Here is a 24,409-nt window from a genome sequence, read left to right as displayed (position 1 = left end):
AAGTCCGTCCGAGTACAAAGCGACAACTCCACAACTGTCGCGTACATCAACAGACAAGGAGGTACCCGCAGCAAAGCATCCCTAGCGGAGGTGGTACAAATCCTAGCCTGGGCAGAGCTCAGCTCAGTCAGGATATCTGCCATACATATTCCGGGAGTGGACAACACGCAAGCAGACTTTCTCAGTCGGAACCAGCTGGATCCGGGAGAATGGGAACTTCATCCCGCAGTGTTCACAGACCTAGTGAAAAGGTGGAGACGTCCTCAAGTCGACCTCATGGCATCCAGAGCCAACCGCAAAGTTCCAGCCTTTTACGCCCGTTTTTGGGATCCGACGGCGCTGGGGGTGGACGCCATGACACAAGTCTGGAGTTTCAACCTGGCTTACGTCTTCCCTCCGTTTCCAATGCTTCCTCGGGTTCTGAAGAAAATCAAGCAATCCTGCGCGACGGTCATAGTGATAGCTCCGTATTGGCCCAGGAGAACGTGGTTTACGGATCTTCAGGACATGTCCATAGCTCAACCAGTTCGCCTCCCTCCCAGGAGCGATCTTCTCCAGCAGGGTCCCATATTACACCACAATCCGGGACTGTTCGCTTTGACGGGATGGCTGTTGAGGCGGCCATCTGGAGACGTAAAGGTATAGCGGACTATGTGATTGCCACTATGCTGAAGTCGCGCAAAGCTACGTCTTCTAAAGCCTACCACAGGGTCTGGCGCAGCTACTGGAACTGGTGCGAGGAATCAAAGTTTTCCTTCCATGAATGCAATATTCCCAGGATCTTATCCTTTCTACAGCGAGGTTTTCGACTCGGTCTGAAGCTCAGTTCCTTGAAGGTCCAAGTATCTGCCCTCTCTGTCCTTTTCCAGTCTCGTCTAGCCCTAGAAGATTCAGTCCGCACCTTCCTACAGGGAGTACAACATATCGTTCCACCTTATCGATCACCAGTCCCTGGATGGGATCTCAACCTCGTTTTGGAGGCTCTCCTTGACCCTCCCTTCGAACCTCTGGGTGTCGTCTCTGAACAGTGGCTTACCTGGAAAACTGCCTTCCTTGTTGCCATTTCATCTGCTCGCAGGGTATCGGAAATAGGTGCCTTATCTTGTGATCCGTCTCTGCTGGTTTTCCATAGGGACAAGGCAGTCCTGAGGACTGTGCCTTCCTTCCTGCCTAAGGTCGTGTCATCGTTTCACGTGAACCAGGAGATTGTGGTTCCAGAACCCAAGAATGACAAGGAACGGAGATTTCACAGTCTGGATGTGGTCAGAGCACTTCGCTGGTACCTTGACCGTTCTAAATCATATCGGCGCTCTCAAGCCCTTTTTGTCATTCCGTCCGGGCCTCGGAGGGGCCTGTCAGCTTCCAAGACTACCATCGCACGTTGGATCAGAGAAACCATCAGACGAGCCTACCTAGCTAAGGGCAGAACTCCTCCTGCCAATGTTCGAGCTCACTCCACACGATCCTTGGGTGCTTCCTGGGCTTGGCGCAACTCGGCCTCCTTGGACCAGATCTGCAGAGCAGCCACCTGGTCTTCGGTTCATACATTCACTAAATTCTACAGACTGGACACGTTCTCATCAGCGGAAGCCGCTTTCGGCCGCAAAGTACTACACACTGTGGTACAGTAACGTGTCTTTAGCTTATCTGAATTCGCTCCCACCCTGCTGTCTGGGGCTGCTTTGTTAAGTCCCCAAGAGTCCCTGTGTCCCCCTTTAGACGACAGAGAAAACAGGATTTTTTGATACTCACCGTTAAATCATTTTCTCTGTAGTCGATAGGGGGACACATGGCTTCCCAACCCTGAGCGAAATGTTGACCACTTGGTCTTATGGAAACGTTTTCCTGATTTACTGGTTTGCAAGTTGAGTATTGATACAGTTTATCTTTCAGCAGTCTCTTTGGTACCAACTGAAGGAATGCTACAGCATGTGGGGTTAAGCCACTATATGGGCACGCCCCCTTAATTTTAATTTTATTAATAGTGTCCTGCCTCCTGGAGGGTGGAGCTTAAACCCCAAGAGTCCCTGTGTCCCCCTATCGACTACAGAGAAAAGGATTTAACGGTGAGTATCAAAAAATCCTGTTTTCTCCATCATGAGATGCTGCTTGTGAGATACCTTGGTATCTCTATATTAGGACTAAACCAACTGATATTAATTTGCACTGATAGGGGACAGGATTGATTTCTAATTACGGACACAATTCAGCAGGTTTCTTGGCTTTCCATGCACTTTTTGCACCTCATTTTCTTCATGTGATCAATACTTATTCCCCTTGTCATTTTACTTTATTACACATAACTTCATTTATGGACTTATTTGTTTTGAGATCTTTGTACATGTGGGTGTTACCGACATCTGGTGTCAATTTCATGTCAATAGCCCCATTAGAAAATCGTTGACGTGTATATTTTCATTGCTGTGTATAAACTACGTTTTTGACAACTGTTTGTGCAGACTGTGGGATATTCTATACTGTATATTTATTTGCCTACTCCCCAGACATTTATGATTAATGTTCCTTTAACGAATATATTTCTGTGTTTCAGGCCAGGCAGGAAGCGGGACTTCTCCCCTGTACCTTGGAGTCAGTACTTCGAATCCATGGAAGATGTTGTGGTGGAAAGCGAAACAGGCAAAGCCATATCCTTTCAGCCTCTGTACCACTGACCTTGTCCGTGAAATACCCTAAAGCCCTGTTTCTTAACCTTGAAACCGTGATTATATTTTGAAGCATGTAGGGAGTTGAACTCCATTAAAGGATAAGTAAACCTTTAAAATAAGTGAATGTAAAATCAGTGAATGTAAAATTGATGAGGGAGCTATTCTAAGCACTTTTGTAATTTACATTCATTATTTATTTTGTTTTTATTCCAAGATATTAAGGGATACATGTACTGTTAATATGAATGAATTTTGTTACAACAGCGCCACCTGCTGGTCAGTTTCCCACCAGTCTGACCACCAAGTAGTCAAGGAAGTTGTCAGGAGAAAGAAAGAGGCTGCTCTGATGTTCTTCTGCTTTTTTTAAAAAAAAGTTTTTATTTTTGCATTTTTATAACAAATCATACAACACAGACATGAAAATAATAAAAAGACATACATATTGAAAGCAGAACCATCAGTCAAAGTACCCTCTCATACAAAACACAATATTAGTGAGTGTCTTCATATTCCAACCAAGTGCCCCAAATGCCCTCGAACTTTTTGTGGCACCCCCTAGTTATATAAACCAATTTTTGGTAAGGCAAGATATTGTTAACCTGTCCCCTCCAGAAGGCAACGGTAGGGGGTCAATTGATTTCCAATGTAAAAGGATAGATTTTATTTACATAGTATAAAAGTTGTAGATAGCAAAGTTTGACCTTAGACTTCAAACCCAAATTGTCCATTACTCCCAAAAGACAAACCAATGGGTTTCTGAAACGTGGGACATCCAAGACTAGAGAGGTGTGTTGCCGGACCCCCTCCCAGAACCCTTGAATTTTCAGGCATTCCCAGAATACATGTATAACTTTGCCTACCTCCTGGTTACATTTGATGCATTGGTCTGAAACCATAGGATATAGTTTTGCAAGTCTATATGGTGTGAGGTACACTCTGTTCAGAAACTTATTTTGAATATACCTGTCTCTGACAGATATGGTAATATCTGGGACCTGTCTCAGTGCCTCTGTCCACATCTCCTCCTCCAGGCCTGGAATATATCTAGACCATTTATTCCTCATTTTCTCTAGAGGATCCGGGCTAGCCTGTTTCAGTATGACATAGAACCAGGTGGTAGGTTTCCTTAGGTCCTCTTTTCTCAAATAAACTTCTAGAGTAGTCTCAACTATTTCAATGGGTCTACTAGGAAATTGGGTTGTAAAGGCATGCCTGAGCTGGAGGTACCGGAAAAACATGGTGCGGTAATTGGTTAGTGCCTTGAAAGCTCTGGAATTGCTTCAAGTCCCCATTCGCTACAATACCATTCAAGGTTTTAACTCCCCGACTTGCCCAGCAACTTACATCTGGTAGATCCCTGAAGTGTGGGAGATCTCTGTTCCCCCAAAGAGGCGTCCAACAGGACCACACAGGTCTTGCCTTATGGACAATCTTAAGTGCTTTTTGGAACAAGTCCACTACTGTAGCCATTGGTGTAGTCATTGAGCAATGTAATGAGGATCCTCTATATAGTAATTTTGCCAGAGCCTCCAATGAGCCCATGTTCACAGCTTCAAGCATAGTGGAAGGGTTGTCGGATGTTCTTCTGCTTAGGAAAGATGTGAGAAAGGGTTCTAATTTTATTCCTAAGCAGAAGAACATCAGCCTCTTTCAGCAATGTATACAACAAACTGTCTGAAAATTCAAAGCCCCACATTATCCTTATCTTTGCACACAGCTTTCGTGTTTACAGGAGCGGCTCTGAGGGGCCAGTGTTGCTTTTATTGCACGGAGGTGGTCACTCTGCACTTTCCTGGGCTGTGTTTACTGTAAGTACATACAATCTAAACCTGCCCATATTCAGCCACCTACTCACTGGGCCAAATCAGCTTCATTTCATCAATCAGATTATACTGCCTACAGGGACCCATTGAGAAAGGACTACATCAACTTGTCTATGTTTCCCTCATAGTGAGCAGCTTTCATTTGACTTCACTATCGGTATAGAAAGGGGTCAGGGTATGGGATTCCCTACAAAGAGAGGGGGAATGAGTGATTCATTGGTGGGGAGGAAAGGAGATCTCACCATCAGCATAGGAAGGGGTTCTTTACTGTAAGGACAGTCAGGTTATGGGATTCCCTACAAAGAGAGGGGGAATGAGTGATTCATTGGTGGGGAGGAAAGGAGATCTCACCATCAGCATAGGAAGGGGTTCTTTACTGTAAGGACAGTCAGGTTATGGGATTCCCTACCAAGAGAGGGGGGATGAGTGATTCATTGGTGGGGAGGAAAGGAAATCTCACCATCAGCATAGGAAGGGGTTCTTTACTGTAAGGACAGTCAGGTTATGGGATTCCCTACCAAGAGAGGGGAATGAGTGATTCATTGGTGGGGAGGAAAGGAGATATCACCATCAGCATAGGAAGGGGCTCTTTCCTGTTAGGGCAGTCATTATGGGATTCCCCAAGAGAGGGGGGCGATTTTATGGTATTTATGAGAAATTCAATGATGGATTAAATTCCTTTAGAGAGAATAGGTTATACATAATGACGTATCCAGTGTAAGCAATTAATGCATAGAGGATTCCAAATGCCATTTTGGGGTGAGAGTTTGTTTCCCTGTGAGGTTGGAGTGCTACTAGCCTGCTGGCTGTGTACGACCCAGAGAAAGGCACTCTAAGTGGTCTAGAGGGGCTGAACTGTGAGATGCTCCAGGCTGCCCATATGTTAATATGAATGTTGTGTTTTCTGCAGACTGCAATAACCAGCAGAATACGCTGCCGAGTGCTGGCAATAGATCAGAGGGGCCATGGTATGTATTGTTCTTTATACACATGGGACATTACATATACATATACATATTCTATATACAAATGATCATGTCATGTAAAATTCCCTTCTCAAGGCCATGGGCCCCCAGTTGGACAGCCTTGTGCTAGAATAGAAACTGGGCAGAAATGGCACTTTAAGTAACTGTCATGTGTCACATCTTTCTCTTGGCACATGTGCAGCTCATGCATCAAAATATACCAAATGCAGGGCTGCTGGGAGTTGCAGAGATTGTACAGCAATATCCCAACCAATGCAGCTTGTGCCACCCTCCTCTAGTTACCAGATTTAATTCACCAGCATATTTTATGTTTTAAATATAACTGTGACAGCTGAAATGTTGATTTGCCTCCATCTGCATCCCAATAGCAAATCCTGCTGAGCCTATGTGCATTTTTATGGTTTTCTGAGAATTGTGGGAGGCTTGATGAGATACGGAGAGTGCTTAGGTACATGTATATGACTGTGCTGAGTAGAGTTTTTGTAGAGGCTATGGGTGGCAACGATACCTATCATTATCTCCTATACCCACGGGACTCTTTCTGTAAATGTAATCCCTAATATATGTTCCTATCTCTTTTCAAGGTGAAACAAAAGTAAGGAATCCAGAGGAGCTCTCTGCAGAGACAATGGCCAGGTCAGTGACGGAGAGAAGAGAAAACCAGACCCCCTCGAATCTCAACTGGGGGCTCCCTTGTTCCTTTTTACACTGCCCTTTGCCCCTCTTGGGCCTGCTTCCCATTACCTATTGGTACATCTGATAAGCCATTTGTACCCAACTGAGAACATCCCTTTGGTTCTGTCTCCTCACCCTGAGCTGTTACTTTCCAAACTCCTTTACTGGGCAAATTTGCATCTGGGCAGTAACCTATGGCAACAATCAAATGATTGCTTTCTCTTTTCAACCTGCAGCTGGATGAAAAAAGCTAATCACTAGGTTACAGCCCAGGTTCAAATTGGTCCAGTTATAAATGAGCCCCCTTGTCTCTTTCTGAGCTCCCTGGGCCCTGCTGTGCATGGCTGTATCTCCCCCGGGGCTTGTTCTTGCACAGTAGAGGCTCATCGTTCTAAGGACTAATTAAAAGCAAGTCTGGTACAAAGCTAGAGCCGTATAAGTAACAGAGAAAAGCTTTCCATAGAACTCTCTAGGTAAATGTGCAAGAGTTTCTATATGTGTATAAATACCCTTAGTAGGCGATGCCAATCCAAACCTAATGTGCTAAGGCTGCTGAGCCATAAATAGAGGCACACATACAATATACACCTGAATAAAATCATAGATATATCCCTAGAGAATGGTACAATTGTTAAGGACATTTGATGGGCAAAGTGATTTGCCTAATGGTAGCTGTCCAATAACAGGTGGAGCAGAGGTTGCACTATGTTAGATATGTGCACAATCTATTTAAACAGAGGACCAGGCTGAGCCAAATGTATTGATTATGTGTTCCATCTCCAATAGCTCAGCTTTTCAGAGCTTTTTTTAGGTGGGTAACCTACTTCTCCTCTATTCACAGGGACATTGGGAATGTTGTGGAAGCCTTATATGGAGACTTGCCTCCTCCCATCATGCTTATCGGTCACAGTATGGGCGGAGCTATAGCAGTTCATACTGCGGCTGCAAACCTGGTGCCGAGCTTATTGGGCCTGTGTGTGATTGACGTTGTTGAAGGTACAGTACAACCTCACATGATTGGCTAAAGAATATATATATTTTTTGGATTACATGACAAATATGAATTACGTCACAAGCCAGTAAGTGACCACATTAACACTGTGTCTGCTATTTCGAGGATTTTGTTAAATAAAAACATTATTTTGTTGGATAAAAACAACCTGGAGGTGCCTGTGATTGAGCTATGAGAGTGGAACGTTCAGCTGAGGCAGAGCAAACACAACCACTGAACTTTTCAAAGTAAATAAGTCAATGAAACCTTGGGTAAAAATGTAATCTCTTTAAAAAGGATGGAAAATTGCTAATTACCAGAAACAGGACTAATACCATTGTTCATTATTGTTTCCGCTATATGAAGGCACCGCCATGGACGCACTAAACAGTATGCAGAACTTCTTAAGGAGCCGCCCAAAAACATTCAAATCTTTGGAAAATGCTATTGAATGGAGGTTAGTTCTTTATTATTATAAGCACACGTTTATAAAGCTTCCTGCAAGTGACTTAACCACAAAGTTATTTTAGGGCCACCTAATTTGTAGGAAATATACATTTTTTTCTTAAATTTATATTAAAGGAAATCTATAGCCCTCAAACAATGTAGGTCTCTATAAGAATATATTGCATAAAACAGCTCACATGTAAAACCCTACTTCATGTAAATAAACCATTTTCATTATAATATAATATAATTTTTTTGTAGTATGTGCCATTGGATAATCATAAATAGAAAACTGCCATTTTAAAAAATAAGGGCCGCCCCCTGGGATCGTAGGATTCACAGCGCACACAAACAAACTATACTTGTTAGGTCACATGAGCCCATTAACAGTCAGAGTTGTGTCCTTTGCTTCCACACTTCTTCCTGTTACAGTTAGAGCTGCAGTATTTCTGGTCAGGTGATCTCTTCCTGTTACAGTTAGAGCTGCAGTATTTCTGGTCGGGTGATCTCTTCCTGTTACAGTTAGAGCTGCAGTATTTCTGGTCAGGTGATCGTCCGTTCCTGTTACAGTTAGAGCTGCAGTATTTCTGGTCAGGTGATCTCTTCCTGTTACAGTTAGAGCTGCAGTTTTTCTGGTCAGGTGATCTCTTCCTGTTACAGTTAGAGCTGCAGTATTTCTGGTCAGGTGATCTCTTCCTGTTACAGTTAGAGCTGCAGTAGTTCTGGTCAGGTGATCTCTTCCTGTTACAGTTAGAGCTGCAGTATTTCTGGTCAGGTGATCTCTGAGGCAGCACATAGACCATCACAAAATGGGGGTTCATGGCAAGAGATGTAAAAGGGCAAAATCTACTTAAATATATATTTCAGTTTGGTAAGATTCTTTAATATGCCACTTTAATTTGATATAAAACTATCTGTTGCTCAAGTATTCATTTTGGGGGTATAATTTTCCTTTAAAGGATTAGTAAACCTTTAAAATAAGTGAATGTAAAATTGATGAGGGGGCTATTCTAAGCAGCCTCTTTCTTTCTCCTGACAACTTCCTTGACTACTTGGTGGTCAGACTGGTGGGAAACTGACCAGCAGGTGGCGCTGTTGTAACAAAATTCATTCATATTAACAGTACATGTATCCCTTAATGTCTTGGAATAAAAACAAATAAATATATATAGCAAAGCCCCTAGTTCCTGCAGATACCGCCTAGTAGCAGACCCATATCAGCCGCACCTTGTGCTCAGCAACTGTTCTTTTACTTGCAGTAAATTATTTCCTTTGTATTGAGGAAAAACAATAAAGGCCAATTTGCGCACTAGAGGCACAAATTTGAGTCACTCGTAACTTAGGGTCATGATACCATTGTTTCAAATAAATGTCTGCTGCATTGTGCAGAAGAAAAGCAGCAGTGCTCGGAGATTATAGTTTTAACACATTTTTTCTTCTTTTAGTGTAAAAAGTGGCCAAATCAGGAACCTGGAGTCAGCACGAGTTTCAATGGCTGGCCAGATCAAACAGTACGTTTATAATAAATGCATGTAGTACAGAACGGTCTCATTTTCCTGTTTGCAATATAGAGTGGAGTAGGTGATGTTTACCTGAATTACCTGAGATATGGGAGCCCCACTGCAGTGCAATGATGGCCCCAAATATAAATCTGGAGAGCTTTCTGTAGGGAGTTAAAGCAAAGCCATCTGCTCTGCACCCCCACTCTTTGCAGAATGCAGGGCTACGACTTAGTCGGAAACCCCAATGCTCCCCACCAGTTGATCTTCTCTCTGCTTGTGAGGGATGGTGTATATAGTGAAAAGTGTCTGTAACATTTCAGAGCTGGTTCACTTCTTTCATATGCTAACAACTATAGGTAATTGACTGTTATCTCAATACACAGAGTAGATTCAAAGCAGACGTGCAGAAGACTATCTGAGGATTCTGGGAGTGTAGTTCACAAGAGCTTATTCTGAAGATAGGAATGGTTCCATGACAGTAGTATTAGGAACCCTGAGGCACGCAGGTCCATATTTACTCCTGACTGGCACTGAATAGTTGGGGAGAGTTGAAATTGGCACCTTCTAAAGAGCCACCGTAGCCATTTGTGCCAAACTGAATAGGGCAGTTGGGTTGATTTGAGATACTGGACAACTATCCGGGCAGCGGTGGGATTATCACTTCTAGTAATGTTGTTATACTTGTATTTGGAATTTGCAATTCCTGAGTGACAATTCTCCACTCTTAAGGTGTGAAGAGGCAACAACTCCTGAGGGGCCCAAAGCTATAGTAGAAGGCATCATTGAAGAAGAAGAGGAGGACGAGGAGGAAAATGGTGGTCAGTCTATCAACAAGAGGAAGAAGGAGGATGATACAGACGTAAGCTGCTGTTTGATTGGCTGGGAACACACAAAACAAGATATTTTAAGCAAGATAAAGTTCTGTCTTGCAAAAAAAAATCTGGAAAAAAGGCGCTTGTGAGGGGACATGATTAGACTGTACAAGTACATTAGAGGACATTATAGACAAATAGCAGGGGACCTTTTTACCCATAAAGAGAATCACGTACCAGAGGCCTCCCCTTCAGACTAGAGGAAAAGAAGTTTCATTTAAAGGAACAGAGTAGGGGGTTCATCACAGTGAGGACAGTGAGGTTGGGGAATGCACTGCCGGGTGATGATTCAGTTAATGACTATAAGAGGGACTTGGATGATTTCTTGGACAGACATAATACAAAGGCTATTGTGATACTAAACTCTATAGTTAGTATAGATATGGGGATATATCATTTCTCTGTCGTCTCTGGGGGACACAGGGACCTTAGGGGTTTAAGCTCCATCCTCCAGGAGGCAGGACACTTATGAAAATTATTCAGGGGGCGTGTCTGGACAGCCAGCTTAACCCCACACACATACGAATTCCAATCAGTTTTTTAAGTGTCCTGCTACCTGGAGGATGGACTATTGCTGATGGGGAAAAACCTTATTCTTCATCAGAAACGACAGCAGGTGATTTCGGAAGCAGTGATAAAACTTGCTTGCCTGAGAACACACCTCCTACGAGGGATTCCACCGTGGGGTCGACATCACAGCCCGAAAACGGCTGAGCAGACCCCCCAAGACACAACCTGTTCCCTATAGGTTCAGAGGTCTGACCGGTGGACAAGGCTGAGGGAGGTAAGGGTTGCTGGGTAAGTATAATCCCTCTTAACCCAGGGACCAGAACTCGGAAAAGGTTCTCCCCACACCCCCAGCCCACAGTGCAATTCAAGCTCTACCTACACGGCTTGATACGCTACAATTGCGCCGCCATTCCCCACCCCTCTCTCCTCATCACCGCTTGCCAGTCTATCTGCGTCTCTAGCGACGCGGTGCAGACACGGGCGGTCAGGTCCAGCTGCTGACCTCCATTCTGGAGGGAGGAGGATAGTTTTTCTAGCGCTGCGGCTGGCGCGCCCTCTCTTCTCTTTACACTGCAGTTGGAAAAAAGGGCGCGCAGTCGCGGGGAGGCGCACGGCGCCATCTTGGTTGAGGGAAAACTTCTGTGAGAAGCGCGCGAAACGGCGCCATCTTGGCGATCACTCGGCGCGAACTCCAGCACAGTACCTCTAGCACCGGTGCGCTCCAATAGCACGCACGACACCCAGTCACTGCACCATAACCCCAGACTGAGGTTAACCCGTTCCTTACCACAGGGAAGGCAGTGTGGACGACCACAGCCAACAATCCACACGCCTACCTTTTCCAACAGGGGTGAAAAACCCCAGTGTTGCACTGACTGGCAGGATGGCAGAAGGTAAGGCAGGGGCCTATTCCCTAGGGCGGGGGGGAAAACCCCGGCAACGGCGCAGGTTTCACATTATGCCTGCACAAATTGTCAGACAAAATTTAGGGGGGGTCAGAGTGAACCGCTGTGCACATCCTGCTCAACAGCGCAAATGTCAACCTCCACTCAAGTGTCTCTCTCACAACAGAGCCCTCTGCTCTTAGATCCTCAGGGCACTTCCCAGGATACTGGAGAAACTGTTACCCAGGAGGAAAATGCACCACTTTGGGCTTTACATCTTTCTCAGTCCCTAGCCTCCCTGCAGGGACTACCCGTCATCGCAGATAATTTGGGGAAAGTTCTCTCCAAACTCAGCCAAAAACACAAGGGAAAACGCAAGAGAGTAGATAGCCCTAAGAATCCTGTCACTGCTCACTATATGTCTGCTGATTCATCAGAAGATCAGAGCTCCTCTCAGTCAGAAGGGGAAATTCCCCCATCTGATGCACCATCGGAAGATGAGGAACCACAAGGGGACAGTACAGACAAAGATACACAACACGACGTTGATGGTATCATTAAGGGAGTTCTCGAGGTACTTAATATCTCCCCGGCACAGGAGGTGAAAGGTCAGTCCACAGGTCTATTCAAACGGAAACAGAAATCCGTAACCTGCTTTCCCGCACACGATCAACTGACCAACTTGATACAAGAAGAGTGGAATTTTCCAGAACGAAAATTTCAAGCCTCCAAGAAATTTTCTAAATCCTATCCCTTTCCTAAGGAATTGGTTGATAAATGGTTCACCCCTCCAACGGTAGATGCTCCAGTATCCCGTCTGTCCAAATCCACGACTCTGCCGGTTACCGATGCTGCAGCATTTAAAGATTCTGCCGACAGACGAATGGAAGGAACCCTTAGAGCCATTTACTCCGCCTCGGGGGCCGCACTACAACCATTACTAGCTTCAGCGTGGGTCTCCAGAGCCATACAGGCATGGGCGGAGGCCCTTCTCCGAGATATACAGGAGGGAGTACCCCGATCGGAACTCGCAGCATCCCTCCTTTCTGTCGTAGATGCATCAGCTTATCTTTGCGACGCAACCCTAGACGCCGCCCAATCTACAGCCAGGACCTCAGCGCTATCAGTAGCAGCGAGAAGGATTTTGTGGCTTAAAAGTTGGTCAGCGGACGTCAGCTCCAAGAAGTCTCTTACTTCACTTCCATTCAAAGGACAACGATTGTTTGGCGAAGAGCTGGAAAAAATAATTTCCCAAGCGACTGGGGGGAAGAGTACCTTTCTCCCACAAGCCAAAAGCAGACCGACCTCTTCTTCCAGGCGAGGTAGATTTTTTCGAGGCCACAGCGGTCGTTTTCACAGAAGAAACCAGTCCCCTCCTAGATCTCACTTTCGATCAAAACCCAACGACAGGGGACGTCCAACCTGGAAGTCCACCAAGACTCACAACAAGCCTTCAAATGAGAAATCCACAACAGCCTGACTGTCTAATCCTTCCGGAATCAAGGGAACTCATAGGAGGAAAGTTACTGCGATTCCGGGAGGCATGGATTCGACACTCTTCAGACGCTTGGGTCAAAGAAATAGTGTCAGAAGGGTACCACATCGACTTCTTTGTCACTCCTCCCAACAAATTTTTCATGTCCAGAGTGCCATGCAACAGCACCAAGGCCCAAGCCTTCCTCAAATGCATCACCGATATGGAAATAGCGGGAGTCATAGTGCCTGTGCCCTCTCAAGAACGATTCTCGGGGTTCTACTCCAATCTTTTCATAGTTCCAAAGAAAGACAGAACCTTCAGACCCGTTCTAGACCTCAAACTTCTCAACAAATTCATCAGATCAACTCGATTCAAAATGGAGACTTTACGCTCAGTGATCAGGGGCATGGAAGAGGGTCAACTATTGATGTCCTTAGACATAAAGGACGCGTACCTCCATGTACCGATTTGGCCCCCGCACCACCGCTATCTGCGATTTGCCTTTGCCAACAACCATTACCAATTTGTGGCTCTTCCATTCGGACTGTCAACAGCTCCGCGAGTATTCACCAAGTTGATGGCAGTTTCGGCAGCGGCCTTACGTCTACAAGGGATATCAATCACTCCCTACCTGGACGACCTGCTCATAAAAGCCAGAACTACAACAAAAGCAAAACAAGATCTATCTCTGGCAATCTCTATGCTCCAAGACTTCGGTTGGACAGTGAACTGGTCGAAATCGAACCTGCACCCCAGTCACCAGATGACCTTTTTGGGACTGGAATTCAACACAATCACTCAACTAGTCTGTCTCCCTCACGACAAACAGACGAGACTCCGAGAACAAACAAAACGCCTCCTTCTACCCCAAAAGATCACGATACAGGCAGCCATGCGGGTTCTAGGTGTGATGGTCTCAGTCATAGAGGCAGTACCATTTGCACAGATACATCTTCGTCCCTTACAGTCCAACATACTTGCTGTTTGGAAAGGGGGACCACTATCCCGAACATTTTCGCTCTCCCAACAGACCAGGAGGTCTCTCCTATGGTGGTTGAAGCCATCCAACCTCAACACGGGTCTGTCCTGGGCGACACCAGACTGGACAGTCGTTACCACGGACGCAAGCTTGCAGGGATGGGGAGCGACCTGGAACAACCTATCCGCACAAGGGCTGTGGTCCGCAGAAGAGTCGAAACTCCCAATCAACGTACTAGAACTAAGAGCTGTGAGACTGGCACTCGGAGGATGGACCCAGCCTCTTCAAACAAGGCCTGTACGGGTACAGAGCGACAACGCCACAACAGTGGCATACATCAACCGCCAGGGAGGTACCCGCAGCAAAGCGGCACTAGCGGAGGCTCAGCAAATATTACACTGGGCAGAAGTCAACAACGTGAGGTTGTCTGCAATCCATATTCCGGGGGTATCCAACACAAAAGCGGATTACCTCAGCCGAAATCAAATAGAGCCCGGGGAATGGGAACTGCACCCGGAAGTCTTTGCCCAGCTAGTACATCAATGGGGATGTCCACAAATAGACCTCATGGCATCCAGACACAATCACAAGGTACCCCGGTATTTTGCCCGCTGTCGGGATCCGACAGCAGCAGGGACAGATGCGATGACTCAATCCTGGCGCTTCAGCCTAGCGTATGTCTTCCCTCCTCTTCCAATGCTACCCCGGGTACTAAAGAAGATCAGACAGTCACAAATCACCGTAATCGTCGTGGCTCCCTTTTGGCCACGACGGACATGGTTCTCAGACCTGCAGGAGATGTCGGTGGCCCAACCGATGCGACTGACTCCCAGACCAGACCTTCTCCTTCAAGGGCCCATAGCCCACCACAACCCGGGCCTGTTCCTTTTGACGGGGTGGCTATTGAATCCGACATCTGGAGAAAACAAGGCCTGTCGGAAGACGTCATTTCCACCATGCTAAAAGCCCGAAAAACAACTTCATCTAGATCATATCACCGAATTTGGCGTTCCTACCACGACTGGTGCACCGAGGCGGGGTTCCCATTTCTAGAACTCAACATCCCTAGGATACTGTCCTTTCTTCAGAGGGGTCTTCAACTTAACCTTAAGTTCAGCTCTCTCAAGGTACAGATATCCGCCTTGTCTGTACTCCTTCAGTCGAGATTGGCATTAGACGACTCCATTCGGACCTTCATGCAGGGAGTGCAACATCTCAAACCTCCATTCCGATCTCCAGTCCCAGGGTGGGACTTGAACCTTGTTCTCGAAGCGCTACTCGATCCGCCGTTTGAACCCCTGGGATCTGTTCCCGAATCAATTATGACTAAGAAAGTCCTGTTCCTGATGGCGATATCCTCAACCAGACGGGTGTCTGAACTCGGCGCTTTGTCATCTGATGAACCATACCTCATATTCCACAGGGACAAAGCCGTACTCAGAACTCTACCTTCCTTTCTGCCTAAAGTGGTAACTCAATTTCACATCAACCAAGAAATAGTAGTACCAACCCTCTGCCCTAATCCAAAGAACGACAAGGAGAGCAGATTACATAAATTAGATGTTGTCAGAGCACTTCGGTGGTACGTGGAACGTTCAAGACCGTTTAGGCGTTCTACTTCCTTGTTTATACTGCCAGCGGGCCCTAAAAAAGGTCTTGCAGCATCAAAAGCAACGCTTGCGAGGTGGATCAAAGAAACGATACGACAAGCCTACTTATCCAAGGGGAAGGTTCCGCCCTTGAATGTACGAGCTCACTCTACAAGAGCAGTCGGAGCTTCCTGGGCATGGCGCAACTCTGCGTCGGTTGAGCAGATATGCAAAGCGGCCACCTGGTCCTCCGTTCATACCTTCTCAAAATTCTACAATCTTGACACGTACTCCTCAGCGGAGGCGGCGTTTGGCCGCAAAGTGCTGCACTCTGTAGTGCAGTAACATGTGTCCTCACTAATTCAGTTCAATTCCTCAATCCCACCCGTTGTCTGGGGCTGCTTTGTTAAGTCCCCTAAGGTCCCTGTGTCCCCAGAGACGACAGAGAAAACAGGATTTTTTGATACTTACCGTTAAATCTGTTTCTCTGTAGTCGATAGGGGGACACAGGGCTTCCCGTCCCTTGAGGAATGTTGACCACGTTGGTCTATTGGGAATACTCTTCCTGTTTTTTCCTTCCTGTTCTGCCATTCGGCTATGGTTTTTATAGTTATTATAGCAGTATCTTTGGTACAAACTGATTGGAATTCGTATGTGTGTGGGGTTAAGCTGGCTGTCCAGACACGCCCCCTGAATAATTTTCATAAGTGTCCTGCCTCCTGGAGGATGGAGCTTAAACCCCTAAGGTCCCTGTGTCCCCCTATCGACTACAGAGAAACAGATTTAACGGTAAGTATCAAAAAATCCTGTTTTATGTGACAGTAGGGAGGGGTGTGTGTATGGGGCTGGGTTTTCATTTGGAGGGGTTGAACTTGATGGACTTTGTCTTTTTTCAACCCAATTTAACTCAGTAACTATGTAAAATACCTTCTTGGTGATCCTTGACTTAAAGGGGTACTATCACAAAAATAAAAATGTATTATAAGCTTCAGCATTCTAAATGAGAAACTTTCTTATTACAATCAATTAAAAATTCTGCATTGTTTCTGAAATAATCAAGTTTATCTATTCCTCTATCAGCATCTGTTTCTCTTTATTATCTCCTCATGCAGCAGTTGGGTGTCAGATGAATGATCCAATATACTGTATCTTATAGGGGGGGGGCTCCTTTCCTAGCAGATGTATTAGAGCTCACTCAAATAACTGATTCCAGCACAAACAAAATCTAACAAAATAACTGCCTTTTGCACAAATCCTGCATGTAGAGAGACATGATGTCTGGTGAGTTTAATAGAGTGAGCTCTAAAATATCTTCTAGGCAAAAGGAGCCCCCCCCCCCTATAAGATAAATTGGAACAATCATCTGACACCCAACTGCTGCATGAAGACAGAATGAATAGTGAAGATGAACTTGATTATTTTAAAAACAATACAAAATATTTAATTGATTGTATTTAGAAAGTTTCTTATTTCAGTATGATTCAGCTTATATTTAATTTTCGCGATAGTTCCCCTTTAAGGGCTCCTGCTTGTGACTTAAGTTTGGTGGTAAATTCCTTTTAACGTCTCTCTTTTAATTCAAAGACCAAGAAAGAGCGGCCGTACACCTGGAGGATTGAGCTCTCGAAAACAGAGAAGTACTGGGAGGGATGGTTTAGAGGCCTCTCCAACCTTTTCCTCAGCTGTGCAATTCCCAAGCAGTTGTTGCTAGCAGGTGAGCAGTGCACCATATTGATCAGCCACAACCACAATACCTGCACTACAAAATAAATTGTTGTCTGCTGTTGCATAATGTTTATTGAAGGAACAGTGAATGTGAAATAAAGGAGAAGGAAAGGCCTATTTACTAAAAGTTAGGTACCCCCAAGTGATCATATATACTTACCTGAAACCCTGGCCTGGTGCTCCTATCAGAAGAAAACTGCACCAGAGCTCTGTGGTACTTGCTGGAAGAACCCTGGACCGGTGCAGATTTCTGCTTATAGGATCACCGGCCCAGGGGTTTCAGGTAAGTATATACAGTCACTTAGGGGTTCCTGACTTTTAGCACCCGCAAGTAAATACAGGCTTTCCTTTTCCTGTCAGGGTATTGCTGCTTCTACATTTTGAGGAGAACTTGGGTCTAATAAACTTATACACAGTGGTGTGTGGCTCTGGTCTTTGAGCAAAAAATCATAAATCAAAAATAAAGAAAAAGAAAGTTATAAGTAAAGTGTTTGCCAGTCCTTTTTTTGCAGTATAGGAATTTATAAATTTAAAAACTATATAAGGACACACATAAGCCTAATAGTTTTTTTAACTTTATAAATACTTGGGCTACTCCTTTGCTAGTAGTTTGACTCTTCCTATTCTTGAATTTTCTGCATACTGAGACTACATGCTACATTGTTAGTATTGCTCATTTGCATAATAATACCACAATGTGTGGAAATAGGTAGTGACTGTGTGGCAGTTGGGGACGTGCGAGTCACACCTGCAGTAAATTCTGTCAGTTTTATTGTCCAAATCAATTTAACTTCCACTAACGGCTCCTAAACCTTCCAGATTAAGCCAGTCTCTGTCTGACACTAAATCTGCCAGACTGCATGTAATGCTATTGTTTTGGGGGGTTGGCACAGATTAACCCCCATAATTTGGGTGCCAAAGCTCCTTGAGCCAGCTCTGAATGTTACTGAATTTTTACTTTTTAATCCCGTAGGTGTCGATCGACTGGACAAAGACCTGACAATAGGACAGATGCAAGGTGAGAGGGGTGAGGGTAACTGGAAGGGTTCAGACTCCTAAATCATTGATGTGATTGTGTCACTAGGTTCGTTGCAATCACTACAGGTAAAACTCATTACGTTTGGTGATCCCCGCTACTTAATAAATATATGCCTCCTGCATTTTCGGGTAAATACCAGAGAAGTTTCCTTGTGAGGCAAGTTGCCTCAGAAGGAAAACTTCAGAAAACCGAAGCGACATGTATGCCATCCCACCGGCATTCGCATTCTTGTTGGTGGGTATGCGTTTCATGGAGATTAGTCGCCTGCAGTAGCGAAGATTTATCACAGGCAACTAAATCTCCCCATGTGCCACCAGTGAAGATTCCAACAGGAGTGAAATTGCAGGTATATTTGGGGCATGGGAGAGGAGATTTTCTGTTGGGTGGTGTATCGGGCCCTAAGAGGCAGAGTTTAAAGGACCAGTAATGTCAATTTTTAAAAAAAAAAAAATTGTTTGTATAGAACAAAAAAAAAAAAAAAAACAGCAAGACATATGTAACTTTAAAATCGCAAAGTCTTAATAAAAAATAACTTACCGATTCTCCACTTCTTCAGAAAAGGCGACGATCCATTGTGCGGCGCTCAATTTCTCCTCCCTGCCTTCTTTAGGAGATAGCCAAGGAAGAGAAATCGAGCGCCGCACGATGGAGAGGAGCGCAAGCGGAGAATCGGCAAGTTATATTTTAGTAAAGACTTTTCAATTTAATGTTACATATGTCTCGGTGGTTCTATACTAATTTTTTTTAAAAAGATGTTGACGTTACTGGTCCTTTAATCTTGATCTACAATGCCTCCGGGCACCATCTTGCACAGATAAGAGCCATTGCTGAGTTCAAATAGCACAGCCTCCTAGCTACCCCCTTGGGCAATGCACAAGACTTAATTGCACCGACCTAGCTGCCCCCCAGCTCTGTAGAGAACACAGAAATGGCTGACCTATAGACAAAAAGGCTAATTTAGCACCTTTATGTTAGGTGTCCCTTGCTGCCATAAGTCCATAGTTATAGTGTAATTGATGCATTTAAGCAGAGGTTGGTTCAACACTTAATTTCTTGTTCTGCTGCAGGAAAATTTCAGATGCAGGTACTTCCCCAGTGTGGACATGCTGTGCATGAAGATGCCCCAGACAAGGTGAGACTTCTAACGTTATCTGAGATCTCTGTTGTTTTGCTTTGTGTACAAGAGAGAACTTGATCCATTGGTGCCAGAGGAAGATCTTTAGTTTGCTCCTAATTCCAGGCCGTATGTTTTCTTTCCAGGTCGCAGAAGCAGTCGCCACATTCTTGTTGCGTCACAGGTTTACAGAATCAGTTGGTGGATTCCATTGGTGAGAGCAAATCTAGGCTACCATCAGAACTCTCCCTGATGGGCACATTTGTTTCTTCAGCTCACCAGACAAGCGGATCTGAGCCTGAACTGGCCTTTTGAGTGGAGACCAAATCTGTCTGATACAATTATTTGACCCTTCTCCACCCCCGGCCATGTCCCAATATGATCCAGAAAGATAAAGCCCCCAAACTTATAAGGCCGTTACCATGAGGCGGAAGTCTGGTTACTGCCTGATTTTCTCTTATGAGTCCGGATTTTCAGCCCTAAAATAGCGCCATTACATTTTCTGTAATAAGTCATGTGGTTGTGGAGAATGGTGTCCGTATCCCTTTATGTAGATATACACATAGGGGCAAATTCCCTAACCGGTGAAAATTCGACATCGACGGCTTCTCAGCCATTGCAACACTTCGCCAGGCGTAATTTTACTAGGACAGCGCTAATTCACTAAAGTGCGAAGTTGTGTCCAAGGCCCAGGACGCTGGCGAATTCTTGCTAGCATTACTTTGACAATCAAAGCTGTAGCGTTGCCAAATTTGCATACGGCGGGAAATGATAAAGTTGAATGGACGTATATGTTGCAGCAAATTCATTACATTACACAAGCCCAGGGAACCTTAATAAAGACAATAGAGTTATTATATTGCCCTACATACGAGCCCACTGTATAGTTTATGTGCCATATGTTAGGAAATGTAGGGGTTACCCCAAAAAAAATGTAAGGACTTTTGCAGCCTATAACTCTGAAAAAAGGAAAAGACGCCAGTGTTTTTCTTTTTTTTTTTTTGCACGAAAAATTGAGAAAGTCGTATGCACTCCGTTGCACTTCTCTTGAGCTAGCAAAGGCAAGTCTGGCGAATGAGGTAACGTTCAATCTGCATCTTAGTGAATTTGAACGGAAATCCACCTGCGAATGATGCTAGCATCTGTCTCTTTCGCTAGCGAAGTTATGCCTGTGCCTGTTATGAAATTTGCGAAGCGTCTGAATGACGTCACGCTGGCGTATTTTCGCTAGCGTTAGTCACTTTGCCCTTTAGGGAATCTGCCCCATAGACTCTCTTAATGTTCTCCTGATAGAAGTGTCAGTATCTTGTGTGTGTTCCATGCTGGAGCCTCCCAGTAACGTACGTCTGTTCTCTCCTCAGTGTGTTCCCCGCCTGTTAGTATCCTGCTGCCTGCGGCCAATGGACCTGCAAATAGTCTGAAACCAGAAGTAACTGATGATCCAACTTCTCACCATGAGCCTGGTACAAAAGTGGAAATGGGGGTTTTTATCCGGAGGCAGCCCCAACCAATGAGAAAGCAGCCCCCAGTCCGGCAGTTTGCTCCTTCCTGAGACCCTCTCTGTGCATTAATCACATGCTCATCCCTCACTGGCCCCTCCAATAATCATCTCCTCATCTCCAACCTTCTCCTTAAGATATCATTGGGGGGATCCTTTCAAATCCGGCAGGTTGAGAAAGCGCCAGTCACCATGTTTGTCCCAATCACAGCGCTCCGTCAGCACAGGCTTTGCCGTTAGGGTTTAGGGGGGGTCTGGATGGTTCATTCTGGGGTTGGGAGGGGGACAGTAGGGGGCAGGATAATCTCATCATTGCTTATTCAATACAGATTGGAATCAAGCTATTCAGGAAGGAAGGGGAGACCTTGCATTACCATAAGTTATTAATGGATTCATCTCGTTTCCTTGCCTATAGCTTTCCAATGAGAATCAGCTGAAACATTCCATGATCTTTCATTTGCTTTCTGCAATCCCTGCAGAGTTACAAGCCCAATAGATTTATACAGCGATATATAAAGCTTCACTTGTCCGCTAGTAAACTCCGCTGCGCTTGTCATCTGCCGTCGGATGATATAATGGGATCTTTGGGTTTTTGAGAACTTCTATTTTTTGGTCTTCTGGTGAGTCTGTTCTGGATACGACCCATTAAAACGTTTTTTTTTTTTGCCCCATTTTTATAATTGATGTTGTAACTGCCAGAAATAATACAGAGCTACGGAAATGGCAAACCCGTTTGGATGCAGAATTGATTCTCAGATCCAGCACTAATTTACTCTGAGGGTTTTTCCAACTGGCCCTGCCGCATCTGACTGGCCCTGACGCTTTCTGACTGGCCTTGATGCTTTCTGACTGGCCCTGACGCTTTCCGACTGGCCCTGACGCTTTCCGACTGGCCCTGACGCTTTCCGACTGGCCCTGACACGCTTTCCGACTGGCCCTGACGCTTTCCGACTGGCCCTGACGCTTTCCGACTGGCCCTGACGCTTTCCGACTGGCCCTGACGCTTTCCGACTGGCCCTGACGCTCTCCGACTGGCCCTGACGCTCTCCGACTGGCCCTGACGCTCTCCGACTGGCCCTGACGCTCTCCGACTGGCCCTGACGCTCTCTGACTGGCCCTGACGCTTTCTGACTGGCCCTGCAATGTTATAGAACTGGAACTGACTCACTGGGAAACATGTTCCGACTGCCCACGCACAGCTCTAAAGCCGCAATTCACTCTGAATTCAGTGGGACAAAGTAACTTTTGTATATATTTAATGGAATAGGAAATCATGTAGGACATTATTTACAATGCAGGGACAAAACACAACTACCAGACTGTGTATTGTGAGCCTCTAGTTGTTGGCTGGTGGGATGCGGGGAGTTGTAGTTCAGTGACATCACATAACTGGTACTTACAGTGGAGTGGTGGAAGAATAGGGTTGAGATGTTTATTGTTATTTAATGAATGTAATCTCTTTAATTAGGTTGCTGGGGCTCAATATTAATAAAGTAGGTAAGTCTGAGCCCCATAAATTCCATAGTAGACGCCGGACTGATGTTTGAGAAGGAGACAAATTGCAGAAGGTGCAGCTTTGTACTGGGGGGATCATCACTTACTGTACAGCTGTACTTACTGTGGATTCCTCCTTGGGAATCTCATTAATAAAATGTAAAACTGAGGTTTATTCTTCTGTGCCTGGGTCATCTCTACTAGTGTTTGTCTCTTTAAAGCATAAGTAAACCTTTAAGATAAGTGAATGTAAAATGGATGAGGGGGCTATTCTAAGCACTTTTGTAATTTACATTCATTATTTATTTTGTTTTTATTCCAAGTTATTAAGGGATACATGTACTGTTACTATGAATGAATTTTGTTACAACAGCGCCACCTGCTGGTCAGTTTCCCACCAGTCTGACCAGCAAGTAGTCAAGGAAGTTGTCAGGAGAAAGAGGCTGATGTTCTTCTGCTTAGGAAAGATTCCCCATACAGGGCCCTCCTATAAGTATAATTTAAAAAAAACATTGGTGCCGGGGTCCCCTTACAAGTTAAAAAAAAAAATTGGGCCCCAAATAATATTTTTTTAAAAAACATTGGCGCCAGGGTCCCCCTTACAAGTTAAAAAAAATTGGGGCCCTAAAAAATATTTTTTTAAAAAACATTGGCGCCAGGGTCCCCCTTACAAGTTAAAAAAATTGGGGCCCTAAAAGATATTTTTTTTAAAAACATTGGTGGCAGAGGCCTATAGAATATTAAAATAATACATTGGTGGCCAAGGGATTAAAAAAAGAAAAAAACACAAATTGTTGTGAAGTAGAATTGAACTCGTAGCTTCAGGACTTCAACTTCACCTCCTTTCGTGACTTTGGGACTTTGGAAATGGCCGCACGTCTTCGGCACTGTCAAGGGGCGCCGGCTCTTTTGAAAGTGCAGCACGGCCGGGCCCCCCTTCAGGCCTGGGACACTTGCCCCCCCTGTAGACTATAGACTGTATTCTATAGACTATAGCTAGAGGGCACCCAATTCAAGGAATACAAGGGGAGGGGTATAGAGAATATAATCATAGGAAACCCAGCTCAAGAGGTGGTACATAAAGAGCCATAGGGAACCCAACTAAAAGGACAAGGAAAGTTAAACCAAAGAAGTAGGTAGAAATGTTGTACATGATGTTTTGTGCTTCTGTACCAGCCCAAGGCAACCACAGCCCTTTAGCAGTAAAGATCTGTGTCTCCAAAGATGCCCCAGTAGCTCCCCATCTTCTTTTCTGCTGATTCACTGATTCACATGCTCTGTGCTGCTGTCACTTACTGAGCTTAGGGACCCACTCACAATATACAGTACACATAGAATAAAAATGTCACAATATAAGGCTGATTAGTAATTAATACACATAATTACTACATGGCAGCACAGAAACCAGTGCAATTAGCATCAGAATTGAATAATCAGCAAACCTGTAGCATCAGCTTATATTACAGCCAGGGAAGCTCATTTTCTGCTGGATAATTAGTGACGAGCCCTAAGCTTAGCTTCTCAACAGCCAATCAGAGCCCACTGAGCATGTGAGTGTCACAGACACTTTCCAAGATGGTGACCCCCTGTGACAAGTTTGAAGTCCTGGATCATTGCTGCTATTGACAAGCTCAAACTTTAGCCCCGTGCAATAAGTTCACTATATGAAATAGGACATTTTTAGCCACATTCATTTTTAGGGTTTAGTTCTCCTTTAATATACCTGCCATTACTTTGTCCCAAACATTATATGTGTAAAAAGTGTAATTTCTAGATGGTGAAACTGAAATGTATGCAAATTGTATGATTTAAAATTTTTCACGTTTTCTTTGTCTCAAATGATATTCATAAATACATAAATATATAACCTAAATATACAACTGCTGCTTTTTTAAAAATGGTTCTGTGTTTCTATTTATACTACGAAACTGACCGGGGACTGAGTATAGGGAGGAAGAGCTGACAAGGAGCAATTGTTGAAACACTCACCAAGTAAAACATGTGGTCTGGGTGCACTTGCTCCGAAACCTCCGCTACACCCATAGCTCTGCTTCAATACCACAAACAAGACGCCTTAAACCTCAAATACAAAGGTGTTTGTTGTTCACTTGCTCTTCAAGGCCCGCTCTTTAGAAGCT

The 24,409-nt window shown here is 44.8% G+C and overlaps 1 protein-coding gene across 2 annotated transcripts in view; it reads left to right on the top strand.

Annotated features, from left to right (window-relative positions):
- ppme1.S (protein phosphatase methylesterase 1 S homeolog) overlaps positions 1-22,440 on the top strand; it is a 34,766-nt gene extending 12,326 nt beyond the window's left edge. For both annotated transcript variants that reach the window (XM_041584644.1, XM_041584643.1), the window contains exons 3-15: positions 2,552-2,645; positions 4,382-4,474; positions 5,400-5,457; positions 6,060-6,111; positions 6,992-7,146; positions 7,508-7,598; positions 9,034-9,099; positions 9,820-9,949; positions 16,986-17,115; positions 18,100-18,144; positions 19,233-19,297; positions 19,426-19,493; positions 20,641-22,440. In XM_041584644.1, coding sequence (XP_041440578.1) covers positions 2,552-2,645; positions 4,382-4,474; positions 5,400-5,457; positions 6,060-6,111; positions 6,992-7,146; positions 7,508-7,598; positions 9,034-9,099; positions 9,820-9,949; positions 16,986-17,115; positions 18,100-18,144; positions 19,233-19,297; positions 19,426-19,493; positions 20,641-20,659 — 1,066 coding nt within the window. In that variant the 3' untranslated portion in view covers positions 20,660-22,440. The remainder of the gene's footprint in view (positions 1-2,551; positions 2,646-4,381; positions 4,475-5,399; positions 5,458-6,059; positions 6,112-6,991; positions 7,147-7,507; positions 7,599-9,033; positions 9,100-9,819; positions 9,950-16,985; positions 17,116-18,099; positions 18,145-19,232; positions 19,298-19,425; positions 19,494-20,640) is intronic.
- The last annotated feature ends 1,969 nt before the right edge of the window (positions 22,441-24,409 follow it).

Source organism: Xenopus laevis, chromosome 2S (assembly GCF_017654675.1).
Source record: "Xenopus laevis strain J_2021 chromosome 2S, Xenopus_laevis_v10.1, whole genome shotgun sequence".
NCBI lineage: Eukaryota > Metazoa > Chordata > Amphibia > Anura > Pipidae > Xenopus > Xenopus laevis.
Note: the sequence above shows the minus strand (reverse complement) of the source record. Positions and strands in the feature narration are given on the sequence as shown.